We start from the raw sequence: 17148 nt of genomic DNA, 5'->3' as shown, positions 1-17148 counted from the left end.
ATTTTTTTTACTTTCAGAACAAAGGAGACCTTAGCTACTGGGAACTTCCTAAGTGTGATCAATGTGTTGATGCAACTTCGGAAAGTGTGCAATCATCCAAATTTGTTTGAACCTCGTCCAACTGTGTCTCCTTTCATGATGGAAGGCATCTCATATGTGGTTCCATCTGTTGTTTGGGGCATCACTGATTATGACCCATTTAAGGTATGCTTGATTCCCTTTAATTTTACGTGTGAAAATTTGTGTGAATAAATTGTCTTTTACTTTACATTAATTGAATCCTGATTGGGAAATAGTAGCACAGTTGTACAGCCTATACTAGTGCTGTATGTTGCTTTATATTCATTTATGAAAATATTAATATTTGAGATATACAGCATTTCAAGACAGCTGCCCCAAGAGTTACCTGATATGCTATGCCTATAAATTGCTCAGCAAATGTTATTGTCTTCCATTAACTGTTACCATTGATTATTTATTCACTAAGTATAATGTATTTGTTGATATAGAATTTAAATTTTAAATGCACAATAGACTTTAGCCATCGATATCATAAATAACATTAGTTTTGTCTTCATGATTGTTAAATACAGTATAAATATATGATAGTTGTGTGTTTACTATATGTATTATTTGCAGCACGTTGATCTCTTCAGCCTAAATTTTCTATTGGCCGATTTGGAATTGTGCTTAACAGCGTTTGCTGCTCATCGCATCCGCAAATTTCAGGCGCCTCGCCGTCTTATTGAGGAAATTGATTCAGCTCCAGATCCCCCTCCAAAGTTTGTATTTCATACATCACTTAGTATTGCTAGATGTTCATATGTAATTATTGCAGTGGTTTTTCTGTTTTTCTAGACCTGGCTTGATTTTGAAAATCTCATAATGTCAATAATAATTAAAGAAAATATTATTTGAAATATTCCCAGCCTAGTCAACACCCCAAATTTGTTCCCTTTGTAAATAATAGTTTTAATTATACAACATTTTTCCTGCTGGACATCTTAATGGGTTCTGTTATTCACAACATTTTCTCATGTAGCCCTTTTTTGAGGGGGTTGGAGAGCACGGTGCACAACTTATGAATTACAAACTAGACGTAAGATTTGGCTCAAAATGTGCTCAATGGTTTTCCTACCCCAACTCTATGAAGAACTCAGTTTTTCTTTTGAATCTCAACATTTACCAGATTAGTAATAGTATCTCGAGAGATACCCTTCTCTTAAATTCAAAATGTATTCAAATCTAAAACAGATTTTCTTATTTTATTTACAAATTACAAATTCATGAAACCAGTATAAACTTAACCTTTATAAATTTAGGGGTTCAGCTTTATATAAATAAAAGATATTGTACCAAATAAAAATTATATCTGTATCATCCCCAAATTCTTCAAAGGAGTTACGTATATTGTTGTAGATGTTAGGATGGAAATAGTTGTAAGACCTATGTTATGTACAGTATGCAAGAGTAGCACATTGAGGCTAGTGCCCATAACTACAAGTAGTCACATAGAGTTCTGAGAGAAAGAGGGGATATGACAAAAGCAAAGTATACTTTAGGACATAAACAAGAAGGGTTGGAAGAAGTGGGTAAAGGTGGTTTTCAGTGCTAGGGGCGACAGCTTGTGTGAACACATTAGATCAGAGAGTGTGGTGATATGTTAATTTATGACTTGAGGTGCTGTTGGAGTGAGAGAAGGGCAGTACCTGCACAGTGTTAGTCTGAGAGAAGAGACAGTGCAAGTGTGTTTATGTGTGTGTGTGTGCACGCACATACGAGTATGTGTGAGGGGTTTTATCCTCTATATGTGGTTGCAGGGGTTGAGTCACAGCTCCTTGCCCTGGCTCTTCAGTGGTCATGACTAGGTCCACTCTCTCCTGGCTTCAAGAGCCTTGTCTTATCTCTTCTTAAAGCTATGTATTGATCTTGCCTCTACTACTTCACTCTCCTGATTGTTCCAATTCTGACAACTCAAAAGCTGAAGAAATACTTATTAGCATATATCAGACTCATCTGAGTTTGCAACATCCAGCTGTGTCCCATTCCTGTTTCCCATCTCTGAAACATTTTCTCTGTTTACCTTGTCAATTTCTCTCAGTATTTTGTGTCCGTATCATATCCTTCCTAGTCCTCCTGTCCTCCTCTGTCATCAGGTTGAGTTCCCTTAACCTTTCCTCATAGGACATACCCCTTAGCTCTAGGACTAATCTTGTTGCAAACCTCTGTACTTTTCCAATTTCTTAATGTGCTTTAACAGGTGTGGGCTGCATAATGGTGCTGCAAACTCCAATATGGGCCTGACATATACAGTGTACAGTGACGTGAACGACTCTTTACTTCGATTTCGAAAAGCTGTTTGCCAGTCACTCACTTGCTGCAGCAGTTATTTGACTGATCTGCTACTCGGGGGATATGCATGGTATAATACTCACCCTGAGGTCCTCCTTTAGTGATGTTTGCAATTTCTCCTCCCTTCCCTCCTAAGCCTTTACTCTGTGGTCTTTGTCCTTTCCCAAGATTCATAACTTTCCACTTGATGGAGTTAAACTCCAGGAGCCATTTGTCAGACCAGGCTTGTATCCTGTTTAGATTGCTTTGTAGCCTCTTCTGGTCCTCGTCTGCTTGTATTCTCCCCATTAGTTTCATGTCATCTGCGAACAGTGATACCTCTGACTCTATCCCTTCTGTCATGGTATTCACATATACAAGAAACAGCACCAGCTCTTGGAATGATCATTGTGGATCCCCGCTTATCACATGCACCCATTCTGACACCTCATTGTTACAAAAATCGCGATTCTAAAAAGCTTAGAGATCTCCAGTGAATACTAGAAAGGACTGCCCTTCTAGAATCCAGCCTGTTACTGGGTTTTCATAACAATTAGTCAGTATCCTTGTCCAATTATCCATTAGAATTCAGTATGATTCAATAGTGCTTCAGGATTACAACTGGTAGGCTACTAACTAGAGAAAATAAAATTTAATAAATTTATTAATTGTCTAGATGTATATTATCAAATTAAATTAAATTAATCACAGTAATCAAAATAATATTAATCACTTCTCTCGTGTACAGTATTATTGTGCTGAAAGCACATATCACATTTATAATTCTTAAGTACTGTCTGGTACATTAACATTTAACCCTTTGACTGTTTCAGGGCCCTCTCTGAAACTGTCATTCTATGTCGCCAAATATTCGAAAAAAAAAAAATTATTTTTTCTTATGAAAATGTTAGGAATATTTTTACTAGTGTTTTAAGCCTAAAAAAAAATTTTTTGCCATCAGTACTTACCGAGATATAGAGCCGCAAAGTTTGCAGAAATTGACGTGCGTACGGCAACAGCGGCGACTGCCGCCCACCCGGTATTCTTTTATTTACTCTAATTCAAAGGTTTCTTGCATTTTTCAATATTTTTCTTTTCCAGGTAACTTATGTGGCCTGTGAGACCAATGTAAGGTGCATTGTTCAAATATACACTCATTATTTACAACACAATAACAGAACAAACTTTATCACTATTAGTTTGTGTATACACTTTGTTTACACAAACAAACAATACAAAACAATGTTTATTACTATTGTTCCATAATATATATACATATGTACAGTCACTAACCACGTTCCTAGAACTGCTGCAGCTTGTGGAACTCTTTGAAACATGGGTATATGCAGAGGGGCACTTCACACTCCTCACACATAAAACGAGTGTCTCTGCGTGTTTGTGGGCGTTTTGTGGTATGCATACATACATAACACCTCTTCTGAGCATTTTTCTTGGCAGTAGTAGGAGGCAGTTGTATGGGGTAGTGATCACCAGGCCTCAAACGAGATGACGTCTGTGGGCGCTGGTCTATTGCAGGAGTTGCTCCTTTGTACTTTGCAATTATTTGTCTGATTACTGACAGGCAAAATTCACCATATTTTGGTGTTTTGTTGGTCTTCAACTTGTATATGTTATAAGCATTTAGCATAGAGATATCAACAAGATGGAAAAAAAGTTTGATATACCACTTATAACTCTTGCGTACACAGTCTGCAAACCCAATCTGCATGTCACATTTGTCCACTAAGCGCATATTGAGGTTGTAGTCCATGACAGATGCAGGCTTTAGAATGGGTTCATTGGTCTCTCTGTTGTCCCTGCCACTGGGTACCATTTCGTTTGTGTGAACTGATGTCAACAATGTGACATCATGTTTGTCATGCCACCGAAATGCCACGATGTCATTGGCAGCAAAGGCTTGCACCTCACCTCTGCGAGTGCCAGCGTCGAACCTTGGCATATGTTTGCGATTACCACGCACTGTGCCACACACGTCTGTCAAGTTCACTCGCAAGAAATCACTGAGTAAGGGGCTTGTGTACCAGTTATCAGTAAATAACATATGCCCCTTACCAAGATATGGTTCCATCATTGTTCGAACCACATCACCAGAGATACCCAATAACTTCATGGTATCTCTCAAAGTATTACTGCCAGTGTACACAATAATATCTAAAACAAGACCACTTCTGCAATCACACAGTACAGATAGCTTTATACCAAAGCGTTTCCTCTTGCTTGGTATATATTGCTTGAATGAGAGTCTTCCTTTGAATAAAATCAAGGACTCATCAATAACAAGCTTTCTGAAGGGATAAAAATACATGCAGCACTTTTGTTTCAGGTACATAAACACATTTCTTATCTTACATAACCTGTCGCTTCTGTCAGGCCTGGTTTTGTCTGAAAAGTGTAACATACGCAACAGTATCAGGAAACGATTGACACCTATAATGTCACTAAAACCTGGAGTTGAAATCAGGCGATCTGTTGTCCAGTATGTGGTGACAGTGTGCTTATACACATGTGGCATAAGCATTATTGTGGCAAAAAACAGGTACATCTCTGCCACAGTTGTCTCCTTCCACTTGTGTAGCCGTGATTTTGGTGAGAGAATTGTATTTGCCATGGTGTATTCACAGTATGTGTTGGTTTCCCTGACAATGATGTCCATCAGGGGTTCATCGAAGAATAACTCAAAGCAGTCCAGTTCACTGGCATTGTTCCCAAGTGGACAAGATGGCTTTATTCCACTTTGTGTTTCATCAAAGTCATGGGGACTGGGAACAAACTCGTCACCGTCCTGCCAATCCCAGATGCGGTCTGCTGGTGGGGTCTGGATATTGTACCGTGGTTGTGGCTGTGGTTGTGGCTGTGCAGGTTGTGGTGGTGCAGGTTGTGGCAGTGTGGGGTAGGGTGAGGCTGGTTGTTCTGCTGAGTCAGCCGCGTGGCTAGTAGCGTGGCCCGGTGATGGTGCCACATGGGCCGTGCCACCCTCACTATCACCACCACTGCCTCCTCCCTCACTGTCACCATTCATACCCATCGTTACAATATCGTCATCTTCACTATCAGGTCATGGTGTTGGGCCACGGGATGTGCTCCCAGAGTTTCTCCTTCCCCTTGGAACAACATATGAAACACTACCAGACCGCATGCTACGTCGTACATACTGGCGCTTCACTGGGGAATATTCACTCTCACTGTCACTAGAACTGCTTTCAATGACCTTGAAATCACTATCACTATCACTGCTATCATCAGGGTGTTGTACACGACCAAATAGTTTCCTCTTTCGTCCTGGTACAGGCGAATGTGAACGTGAACAAGCCGGCACAGCACCAGAGGTCGAAGGTTGTGGGTCATCTGGGTTTTCGTCACTATTTACGTTATCCTGGGCACTTTTTTCGGTAACACTCACTTGAAAACCCTTGAATTCACTGTCACTGACACTTTCATCACTGTTAGAGCTATCACTTGGGAACAAAAGACCTCCAATCCGCCGAGGAGTGAGGAACTTCTTACCGAGAGGCATGGTGAAAATGGACTGACAACATGGCGTTCCCACAATGCACCGCTAGGTCCCAGATTTTTTTCACAGGGTGCACACCGACCACTGAGACCCATTCTCTCCCGTGTAGGCCTATCAGGCCTTTGGCGCTCAATTTGAAGCCGCTAGAATTTGTGCGTATAAATACGTCAGAAACATTGGCTCGTAAGACGTATTTATACGTCGGAAACAGTCAAAGGGTTAATAAGATATTACAAATATGTACAAGTAAGTTTGTGTGTGAGTGCTCTAAGTAGTTCGCTATGTCTCACGACTCAACTAGACTTAAACAAGTGACTGACGAAGTCCTCTCATAAACTAAGTTCTTGACCGACTGGCAATCAGAACAGTCTGCTTGAACAATAAAAAGAATGCTAAGCCCAATAGCAATATAACAAGCAACTGCGACACAATCAGGATCAAGGAGATAATATAACGACACTAAGTAGGGACCATCAGCAGATCCTCCACAAGTCCCAAAACTCCCATACTACTGAATCTAAGTTCAGCATAAGAAAATCCCTGACTGTAACAATACACAGATACCAGTACAAGTTAGGTCAGAAGCTACAGCTCAGGACCTGAGTTGCTTAGAGTGTCTAGGAGACACACAACCTCAGTACAACATCGAAAATCACTAAGTCTACACAATGTTCTGTGAACAGAGTCCCCAACAAGGGCCAATAAGGGAGATTTAGGCTCATCTTGTCTAGAATACGTCCAACCACCAAGCGAGTCTAGACCAGACTGAATACTTCAGGCGAGTTGTAAACAACCCCCCCCCCTCTATCACGTGATAGCTCAGTGGACAGTTGCTGCCTAGCAACAACGAGAAGCCGGCAGAGTAACGAGCCACCAGCGATAATTACAGTAGTTAGACAAGACTTGAACTATGAGCACATAATATTTGTGTTACATCCTACCTAACAAAAGTAACTAAGACAAATAATAATATAAAGCAATATATTCACGATTTAGCTATTATCGCAAATATAAGCAATATAAAATTACATGAAAAGATAATATACATTATATACATAATATACATCATATACATTGTAACCCATTCAGGGGTTGCAGCACCCCCCCAACACGACAAACGGTCGCACTAGGAGTTGCGTTAATGTCTTTCACATTATTACTGATTACTCATGTCACTTTAATAACACAATTTAATATAAAAATCTAGAGTCACTCTTGTGCCAAGCACTTCTATAATTTTTTTGTGTCTATATGTAGGTAGGTTGGTAGACAGCAACCACCCAGGGAGGTACTACCGTCCTGCCAAGTGAGAGTAAAACGAAAGCCTGTGATTGTTTTACATGATGGTAGGATTGCTGATGTCTTTTGTCTGTCTCATAAATATGCAAGATTACAGGTATGTCTTGCTACTTCTACTTACACTTAGGTCACACTACACATACATGTACACATTTATTTATACACACTCATCTGAGTTTTCTTTGATTTTATCTTAATAGTTCGTGGTCTTATTACTTTTCCTTTTATATCCATGGGGAAGTGGAATAAGAATCTTTCCTCCGTAAGCCATGCGTGTTGTAAAAGTCAACTAAAATGCCGGGAACAATGAGCTAGTAACCCCTTTTCCTGTAAAGATTACTAAAAAGAATAAGAAGAAGAAAATTGTCAAAGTGGGAAGTCTGAATGTGCGTGGATGTTGTGCAGATGATAAGAAAGAGATGATTGTGGATGTTATGAATGAGAAGAAGCTGGATGTCCTGGCTTTAAGTGAAACAAAGCTGAAGGGGGTGGGAGAGTTTCAGTGGAGAGGAATAAATGAGATTAGGTCAGGGGTTTCAAATAGAGTTAGAGCAAAAGAAGGAGTAGCAATAATGTTGAAGGATAAGCTATGGCAGGAAAAGAGGGACTATAAATGTATTAATTCAAGGATTATGTGGAGTAAAATAAAGATTGGATGTGAAAAGTGGGTTATAAGCGTGTATGCACCTGGAGAAGAGAGAAGTGTAGAGGAGAGAGAGAGATTTTGGGAAATGTTGAGTGAATGCGTGGGGAGTTTTGAATCAAGTGTGAGAGTAATGGTGGTTGGGGATTTCAATGCTAAAATGGGTAAAAATGTTATGGAGGGAGTAGTAGGTAAATTTGGGGTGCCAGGGGTAAATGTAAATGGGGAGCCTTTAATTGAGCTATGTGTAGAAAGAGATTTGGTAATAAGTAATACATATTTTATGGAAAAGAGGATAAATAAATATACAAGGTATGATGTAGCACGTAATGAAAGTACTTTATTAGATTATGTATTGGTGGATAAAAGGTTGATGGGTAGGCTCCAGGATGTACATGTTTATAGAGGGGCAACTGATATATCGGATCATTATTTAGTTGTAGCTACAGTTAGAGTAAGAGGTAGATGGGAAAAGAGGAAGGTGGCAACAACAAGTAAGAGGGAGGTGAAAGTGTATAAACTAATGGAGGAGGAAGTTCGGGTGAGATATAAGCGACTATTGGCAGAAAGGTGGGCTAGTGCAAAGATGAGTAGTGGGGGGGTTGAAGAAGGTTGGAATAGTTTTAAAAATGCAGTATTAGAATGTGGGGCAGAAGTTTGTGGTTATAGGAGGGTGGGGGCAGGAGGAAAGAGGAGTGATTGGTGGAATGATGAAGTAAAGGGTGTGATAAGAGAGAAAAAGGTAGCTTATGAGAGGTTTTTACAAAGCAGAAGTGTTATAAGAAGAGCAGAGTATATGGAGAGTAAAAGAAAGGTAAAGAGAGTGGTGAGAGAGTGCAAAAGGAGAGCAGATGATAGAGTGGGAGAGGCACTGTCAAGAAATTTTAATGAAAATAAGAAAAATTTTTGGAGTGAGTTAAACAAGTTAAGAAAGCCTAGGGAAAGTATGGATTTGTCAATTAAAAACAGAGTAGGGGAGTTAGTAGATGGGGAGATGGAGGTATTAGGTAGATGGCAAGAATATTTTGAGGAACTTTTAAATGTTAAGGAAGAAACAGAGGCAGTAATTACATGCACTGGTCAGGGAGATATACCATCTTTTAGGAGTGAAGAAGAGCAGAATGTAAGTGTGGGGGAGGTACGTGAGGCATTACGTAAAATGAAAGGGGGTAAAGCAGCTGGAACTGATGGGATCATGGCAGAAATGTTAAAAGCAGGGGGTGCTATAGTGTTGGAGTGATTGGTACTTTTGTTTAATAAATGTATGAAAGAAGGGAAGGTACCTAGGGATTGGCGGAGAGCATGTATAGTCCCTTTATATAAAGGAAAAGGGGACAAAAGAGACTGTAAAAATTATAGAGGAATAAGTTTGCTGAGTATACCAGGAAAAGTGTACGGTAGGGTTATAATTGAAAGAATTAGAGGTAAGACAGAATGTAGGATTGTGGATGAGCAAGGAGGTTTCAGAGTGGGTAGGGGATGTGTAGATCAAGTGTTTACATTAAAGCATATATGTGAACAGTATTTAGATAAAGGTAGGGAAGTTTTTATTGCATTTATGGATTTAGAAAAGGCATATGATAGAGTGGATAGAGGAGCAATGTGGCAGATGTTGCAAGTATATGGAATAGGTGGTAAGTTATTAAATGCTGTGAAGAGTTTTTATGAGGATAGTGAGGCTCAGGTTAGGGTGTGTAGAAGAGAGGGAGAATACTTCCCGGTAAAAGTAGGTCTTAGACAGGGATGTATAATGTCTCTATGGTTGTTTAATATATTTATAGATGGGGTTGTAAAGGAAGTAAATGCTAGGGTGTTCGGGAGAGGGGTGAGATTAAATTTTGTGGAATCAAATTCAAAATGGGAATTGACAGTTACTTTTTGCTGATGATACTGTGCTTATGGGAGATTCTAAAGAAAAATTGCAAAGGTTAGTGGATGAGTTTGGGAATGTGTGTAAAGGTAGAAAGTTGAAAGTGAACATAGAAAAGAGTAAGGTGATGAGGGTGTCAAATGATTTAGATAAAGAAAAATTGGATATCAAATTGGGGAGGAGGAGTATGGAAGAAGTGAATGTTTTCAGATACTTGGGAGTTGACGTGTCGGCGGATGGATTTATGAAGGATGAGCTTAATCATAGAATTGATGAGGGAAAAAAAGGTGAGTGGTGCATTGAGGTATATGTGGAGTCAAAAAACGTTATCTATGGAGGCTAAGAAGGGAATGTATGAAAGTATAGTAGTACCAACACTCTTATATGGGTGTGAAGCTTGGGTGGTAAATACAGCAGCGAGGAGACGGTTGGAGGCAGTGGAGATGTCCTGTTTAAGGGCAATGTGTGATGTAAACATTATGCAGAAAATTCGGAGTGTGGAAATTAGGAAAAGGTGTGGAGTTAATAAAAGTATTAGTCAGTGGGCAGAAGAGAGGTTGTTGAGGTGGTTTGGTCATTTAGAGAGAATGGATCAAAGTAAAATGACATGGAAAGCATATAAATCTATAGGGGAAGGAAGGCGGGGTAGGGGTCGTCCTCGAAAGGGTTGGAGAGAGGGGGTAAAGGAGGTTTTGTGGGCAAGGGGCTTGGACTTCCAGCAAGCGTGCGTGAGCGTGTTAGATAGGAGTGAATGGAAATGAATGGTATTTGGGACCTGACGATCTGTTGGAGTGTGAGCAGGGTAATATTTAGTGAAGGGATTCAGGGAAACCGGTTATTTTCATATAGTCGGACTTGAGTCCTGGAAATGGGAAGTACAATGCCTGCACTTTAAAGGAGGCGTTTGGGATATTGGCAGTTTGGAGGGATATGTTGTGTATCTTTATATGTGTATGCTTCTAAACTGTTGTATTCTGAGCACCTCTGCAAAAACAGTGATAATGTGCGAGTGTGGTGAAAGTGTTGAATGATGATGAAAGTATTTTCTTTTTGGGGATTTTCTTTTTTGGGTCACCCTGCCTCGGTGGGAGACGGCCGACTTGTTGGAAAAAAAAAAATCGCTATGTTATGCCCCTAGTACTAGGGCAGTACACAGTATTGTATCTCTGCATTCTCGTGGTTATGTACATCAGTGTAGAGATAGGATAGCGTAGATAAGCATGACATGTTTAGGCTCGATCATAGTAGTGGAGACTGCATATAAATAATAGTCTTGTGCTTTAGACATGAGATGGCATTCCACTCTTAAGTAGTGGTTGTAGAATGCTATGCAGTATGGACATCTGAGTATGAAACAGCTTAAGGTGTGAAGTGAAGGGGGGCGGGGTCAGCGGCAGGACTGTTCTGCCACTCAGTAACATCGCCCACACAACACTACCCACTCAACACTCAGCTTCTGTCTCCAACTGTTTCCTCACACACATCATCACTACTGTGAATATATAAATATAATAATTAGACATGAATATATATAGTTAACATGGGCTGGAGAGATTACATTACTTTACTGAATTTGACATAGCAAGTAACAAAAGGTATTTGGGCATAAAATTACATTAATTTAATGTAACTGATAATTATTAAGGACGTGACAGAGCGTCAGCAATTACATTACAATGACCACTTATGTGTTTTATACTAATAGAATAAGTTTGGATTCTGAGTGCCCACCTCATGATCCTAGCATTCTTACTCTTCTTAGTATTTATATAAGTGAGTGGATTGTGGTCTGAAAAAACGTTAATTTTAAATGGGGAAGTGCCCAAATTCACGTCAAAATGTTCCAAGGACACCACAAGAGCTAGAGCCTCTTTCTCAATAGTGGCATAATTTTTCTGGTGTCGTTTAAGCTTAGATGAATAGTAACATATAGGATGGAGAATGTCAGTGGATGTTGACTGTTGGAGCAGCACAGCGCCCACTTGCATCTATATGTAAAAAGAGGGGAAGATTGAAATTAGGACTCTTCAACACAGGAGCAGAGGAAAGCAAGCGCTTCAACCTTTTGAACGAGTCTGAACAATCTCTAGTCCAGATGAACTGAACTTTGCTACTAGTAAGCTCAGTGAGAGGTGTAGGTGGAGGTGTGTGTGTGCTGGCTTGCCTGTCACTTGACACACGTGGCAACATCGCACATGATCAGCTACTGTTTCCTTCATTTTAGGCCAAGTAAAATGTTTTGCCAGTTTACCGAGTGTTTTCTTGACACCCAAATGTCCTCCTATGGGACTATTGTGAGCAAAATCAATGGCTTGTTCACGAAATGTAACTGGTAACACTACGAGATGTTTGACTGTGGTGGAAACACTATCAGCTGACAACTTACATGTATTTTTCTCCATCAGTACACCGCAACTACGTATAATAGTAACAATTATCGAGATCCTTTGCTTCACTCTGAGTAACTGCTATATCTCTCAGTCTTTCCAGTGACTGATCAACAAACTGATCCTTGATTAAATCATCATGAGTTAGAAATTTAACGTCAGTTGTGTCCTGACTAGGTTGCTGACGGGGGAGTTGGTGTTAATGATCCTGGGCGCAGAGCATCACTAAACAACATATTCAAGCCCAAATCATTGTCATCCACTAACTCAACAGGAGACAGGGATGGTTGTTGAATCTTTGACATAGCTCTAGTAATTGCGCTGAGAGGAAATAAAATAGGCTTCTCTCTACAAGCTGCAATGGCATAATTATCATCAGTGTTATTATCAATCACAAGTGGTTCCTTACATATACCAGCATGAAGGATATCGTTCCCTATCAACAAGTCCACTGACCTGATGGGAAATAAACCACTGGATATACCCACTGAAATATAACCAGTATAATAGCTTGTTTCAATGTAAACTTTGTGCAGAGGTACTTTTATAACTGCCCCACCATAGGCTTCTAACAATACATCTATCTTGCAATAGGTATCATCAGTTATGGGCAGTACATCTCTTAATAACGTGAGATAACTGCCAGTCAGATGTGATTCATCAAATCCTACTTTACCTCTCGAAAAGTAAGGACTCCTTGCCGAACGAATCTTTTCGTCAGATACACTTTCTGATGCTAGTCATCTGTTCTGAGTAATATTATCTAAAACAGGATCAGAGGTATTACTAGGATTTTGGTGCCTTTGTTGCTCGGAAGAGGATACGACTTGTGTGGGGGCGCCAGCCGCACGACTGCTTCTCGTATCTCTTTCTAACTTATAGCAATACTCTCTAGCATGTCCTTTTCTGTTACAATAGGTACATTTAACTTTCTTCTCGATATCAGATTTCTGTCTAGCCACAGAGACAGATTCAGGATTATGTGTTTTCCTGGTAAAGGTACGAGAAGTTACAGTAGCAGGTACTTCAGGCCGGCAGTGAGCAGCTGATTTAGGTTGCCAACTTCTAGGACAACTTTTAGATACCTTGTTTCTCTGTGTTTTAGTACGTACAAGTTCGTGAGAAATCTCGTAATTGTCTGCTAATCCTGCAGTTTCTAGAATATCCGAGGTAGTATGATCGATCAGATATTCTTGTATATCCGCAGACATACAGTTGTTAAACTCTTCGTGAAGTAACAACTGAACAAGTAAACTCTTCGTGAAGTAACAACTGAACAAGGCTGTCGTAGTTGTTGCACTTGGCAGACCTACACCATCTCTCAAATGCAACTTTTTTCTCACGAGCAAACTCTACACAAGTTTGATCTTGCCGTCGTTGTAACGTACGAAATCCGCGTTGATAACTTACAGGCAACAAGTTATATGTCTCTAGAATAGTTTGCTTGACAGCATCATAACTAATGTACTTGGCAAATGGTAAAGCAGCAGTACAAGTTTGAGCTCTTCCTGCCAAAGCTGTGTGCAACAAGGTAGCCCAGTGCTTACGTGGCCAGTTCATAGGACGTGCCTGGTTCTCAAACACATCAAAATAGGTGTCTAAGTCACTCTCAAAAAACTTAGGAACCATGGATGCAGCTTTCTGCACATTAAATGTGTCCTGTGATCTATCAGTCTGTTGTCTTCCAAGATGAACATTTTCTCTCTGGAAATCTTCGTTTAATTTCCTCTGTGCCTCTATTTGAGTAGTCTGCAACATAATGAGGCGTTCAAACCTCTCAAACTGTTTCTGAGAGATAGGGCCGGTAGGTAACGGAGGAGTAGGGAAATTAACATGTCTTTCTGGACGGTCCTTAGGTCGGGCACCTCGTCCAACCATTCCTAGATAGTCTAGATCTGGTCTAGGATAAATAGATACAGGTGTAGTATATGCGGTACTAGTATGAGGCTGAGTCATACTACCAGTTAGGAGGGAAGACGTGAGTGAGAACTGAGCTACACTAGGCTCAGACTCTAGGCTCACTTCTGCCTTAGTTGCTCTTTCTTCTACGTCATCAAATAGAGTCATACTTCCTAATTGTGACACTAGGCTTTCTGAATCTGAATCATAATCAGACATCTCTGTATGAGCAGGAAACAACATATCTTTAATTAACGCTCTGACAGTTTCTGCAGTGTAATTCCTGTTATACGTCACACCGAGATATTTGGCTACTTGCCAAGACGTCTGAAGTTTTAATGTACTCAACTCAGACAAAGTCAGAGTATCAATTAACTGTTTTACTTTGGCATACATCACGAAAACAAGTGTACTACGAGAGAGTGATTATGGGAAACTATAATCCTAATAGGAATTTTAGTGTTGGTTGTCTTAGAGCTAGAACTCATAATCAGTATTTCCATCTCCTTGGATCAAGAGACTCAGTCAGGTACATACATCTACCTGGTATGTTGTACAAGACTAAACTCAAAGTCTTCAGATTAGGAAAATACTCAAAGTGTTTGATCATAGAGTTACTAGTATGTCAAACTGGACAATTTCTCCAATACCTTGGATCAAGAGCATCCCGGACAGGCCCCCATTTGTTACAAAAATTGCGATTCTAAAAAGCTTAGAGATCTCCAGTGAATACTAGAAAGGACTGCCCTTCTTGCATCCAGCCTGTTACTGGGTTTTCGTAACAATTAGTCAGTATCCTTGTCCAATTATCCATTAGAATTCAGTATGATTCAGTAGTGCTTCAGGATTACGACTGGTAGGCTACTAACTAGAGAAAATAAAATTTAATAAATTTATTAGTTAAGTCTAGAGGTATATTATCAAATTAAATTAAATTAATCACAGTAATCAAAATAATATTAATCACTTCTCTCGTGTACAGTATTATTGTGCTGAAAGCACATATCACATTTATAATTCTTAAGTACTGTCTGGTACATTAACATTTAATAAGATATTACAAATATGTACAAGTAAGTTTGTGTGTATGTGTGTAAGTGCTCTAAGTAGTTCGCTGTGTCTCATGACTCGACTAGACTTAAACAAGTGACTGACAAAGTCCTCTCATAAACTAAGTTCTTGACCGACTGGCAATCAGAACAGTCTGCTTGAACAATGAAAAGAATGCTAAGCCCAATAGCAATATAACAAGCAACTGCGACACAATCAGGATCAAGGAGATAATACAGTGGACCCCCGCATAGCGAACGCCTTGCATAGCGAACATTCCGCATAGCGAACGCTTTGATCGCTAAAATTTTGCCCCGCATAGTAGACAAAAACCCGCTCAGCGAACTTCGTCCGAGACGCGTCCAATGTGCGGCCTCAGCCAGCCTCACATGTGCCGCCTGTCCCATTGTTTACCAGCTAGCCTCCGCGGTAACATTCAAGCATACACTCGGAATATTTCGTATTATTACAGTGTTTTCGGTTCTGTTTGTTGAAAATAAGTGACCATGGGCCCCAAGAAAGCTTCTAGTGCCAACCCTGTGGTAAAAAGGGTGAGAATTAGTATGGAAATTAAGAAAGATTTTGAAGGGTTTGGGGCTAACCCTGAGAAGCCTATGCCAGTTGTGGAATCCATTGTGCCTACTTCAAAAATTAAGGAAATGTGTGCACAGTGGGTTGAACTGCAAACCTTTATGGATGAAAATCACCCTGACACAGCTGTTGCAAGGCGTGCTGGTGACTATTTCAATGACAATGTTATGGCCCATTTTAGACAAATCGTAAAGGAACGGGAGGTACAGAGCTCTATGGACAGAAAGAAGTCCAGTGACTCTGAAGCTGGTCCTAGTGGCATTAAAAGAAGAAGGGAAGTAACCCCGGAAAAGGACTTGCCTCCTCAAGTGTTAATGGAAGGGGATTCCCCTTCTAAACACTAACACTCTCTCTCCCCTCCTCCCATCCCATCAATCATCACCAGATCTTCAATAAAAGTAAGTGTCATGTAATTGTGCATGCCTTTTTCAGTTTGTGTGTACTAAAATTAACATTTTTTTGTGGTAAAAAAATTTTTTTTTCATACTTTTGGGTGTCTTGCACGGATTAATTTTATTTCCATTATTTCTTATGGGGAAAATTAATTCGCATAGCGAACATTTCGCATAACGACCAGCCCTCTTGCACGGATTAAGTTCGCTATGCGGGGGTCCACTGTATAACGACACTAAGTAGGGACCATCAGCAGATCCTCCACAAGTCCCAAAACTCCCATACTACTGAATCTAAGTTCAGCATAAGAAAATCCCCAACTGTAACAATACACAGATACCAGTAAAAGTTAGGTCAGAAGCTACAGCTCAGGACCTGAGTTGCTTAGAGTGTCTAGGCAACACACAACCTCAGTACAATGTCGAAAATCACTAAGTCTGCATAATGTTCTGTGAACAGTCTCTACAGAACTAACAATAATAATAAGAAAGAGACGATCTTCCAACAAGGGCCAATAAGGGAGATTTAGGCTCGTTTTGTCTAGAATACGTCCAACCACCAAGCGAGTCTAGACCAGACTGAATACTTCAGGCGAGGTGTGAACAACCCCCCCTCCCTCTATCACGTGATAGCTCCGTGGACAGTTGCTGCCTAGCAACAACGAGAAGCCGGCAGAGTAACGAGCCACCAGCGATAATTACAGTAGTTAGACAATCAAGACTTGAACTATGAGCACATAATATATGTGTTACATCCTACCTAACAAAAGTAACTAAGACAAATAATAATATAATGCAATATATTCACGATTTAGCTATTATCGCAAATATAAGCAATATAAAATTACATGAAAAGGTAATATACATTATATACATAATATACATTATATACATTGTAACCCATTCAGGGGTTGCAACACTCATCACAGACCATTACTCATTTCCAACCTGTCAACTGTGCCTTGATCCATTGCAGTTCTTTTCCTGTTATTCCTGCTTGCTCCTCTAGTTTTTGCAGCAGTCTCTTGTGTGGTACACTGTCAAAAGCCTTCTTACGGTCCAAGAAAATGTGCATGTGTGTGTGGGTATGTTCATCTACTCACCTGTATGTAGTTACAGGAGTTGAGTCCAAGCTCTTGGCCTTGTCTTTCATA

General features: G+C 40.1%; 1 protein-coding gene across 2 annotated transcripts in view; it reads left to right on the top strand.

The window, feature by feature from the left end:
* The window catches only part of dom (domino helicase), a 479765-nt gene that overhangs the window by 41436 nt on the left and 421181 nt on the right, over positions 1-17148 (top strand). For both annotated transcript variants that reach the window (XM_070088057.1, XM_070088056.1), the window contains exons 4-5: positions 18-204; positions 640-782. In XM_070088057.1, coding sequence (XP_069944158.1) covers positions 18-204; positions 640-782 — 330 coding nt within the window. The remainder of the gene's footprint in view (positions 1-17; positions 205-639; positions 783-17148) is intronic.

The sequence above is a fragment of the Cherax quadricarinatus genome, chromosome 23 (genome assembly GCF_038502225.1).
Source record: "Cherax quadricarinatus isolate ZL_2023a chromosome 23, ASM3850222v1, whole genome shotgun sequence".
In the NCBI taxonomy this organism is placed as follows: Eukaryota; Metazoa; Arthropoda; class Malacostraca; order Decapoda; family Parastacidae; genus Cherax; species Cherax quadricarinatus.
This window is presented reverse-complemented; position numbering and strand designations above follow the sequence as displayed.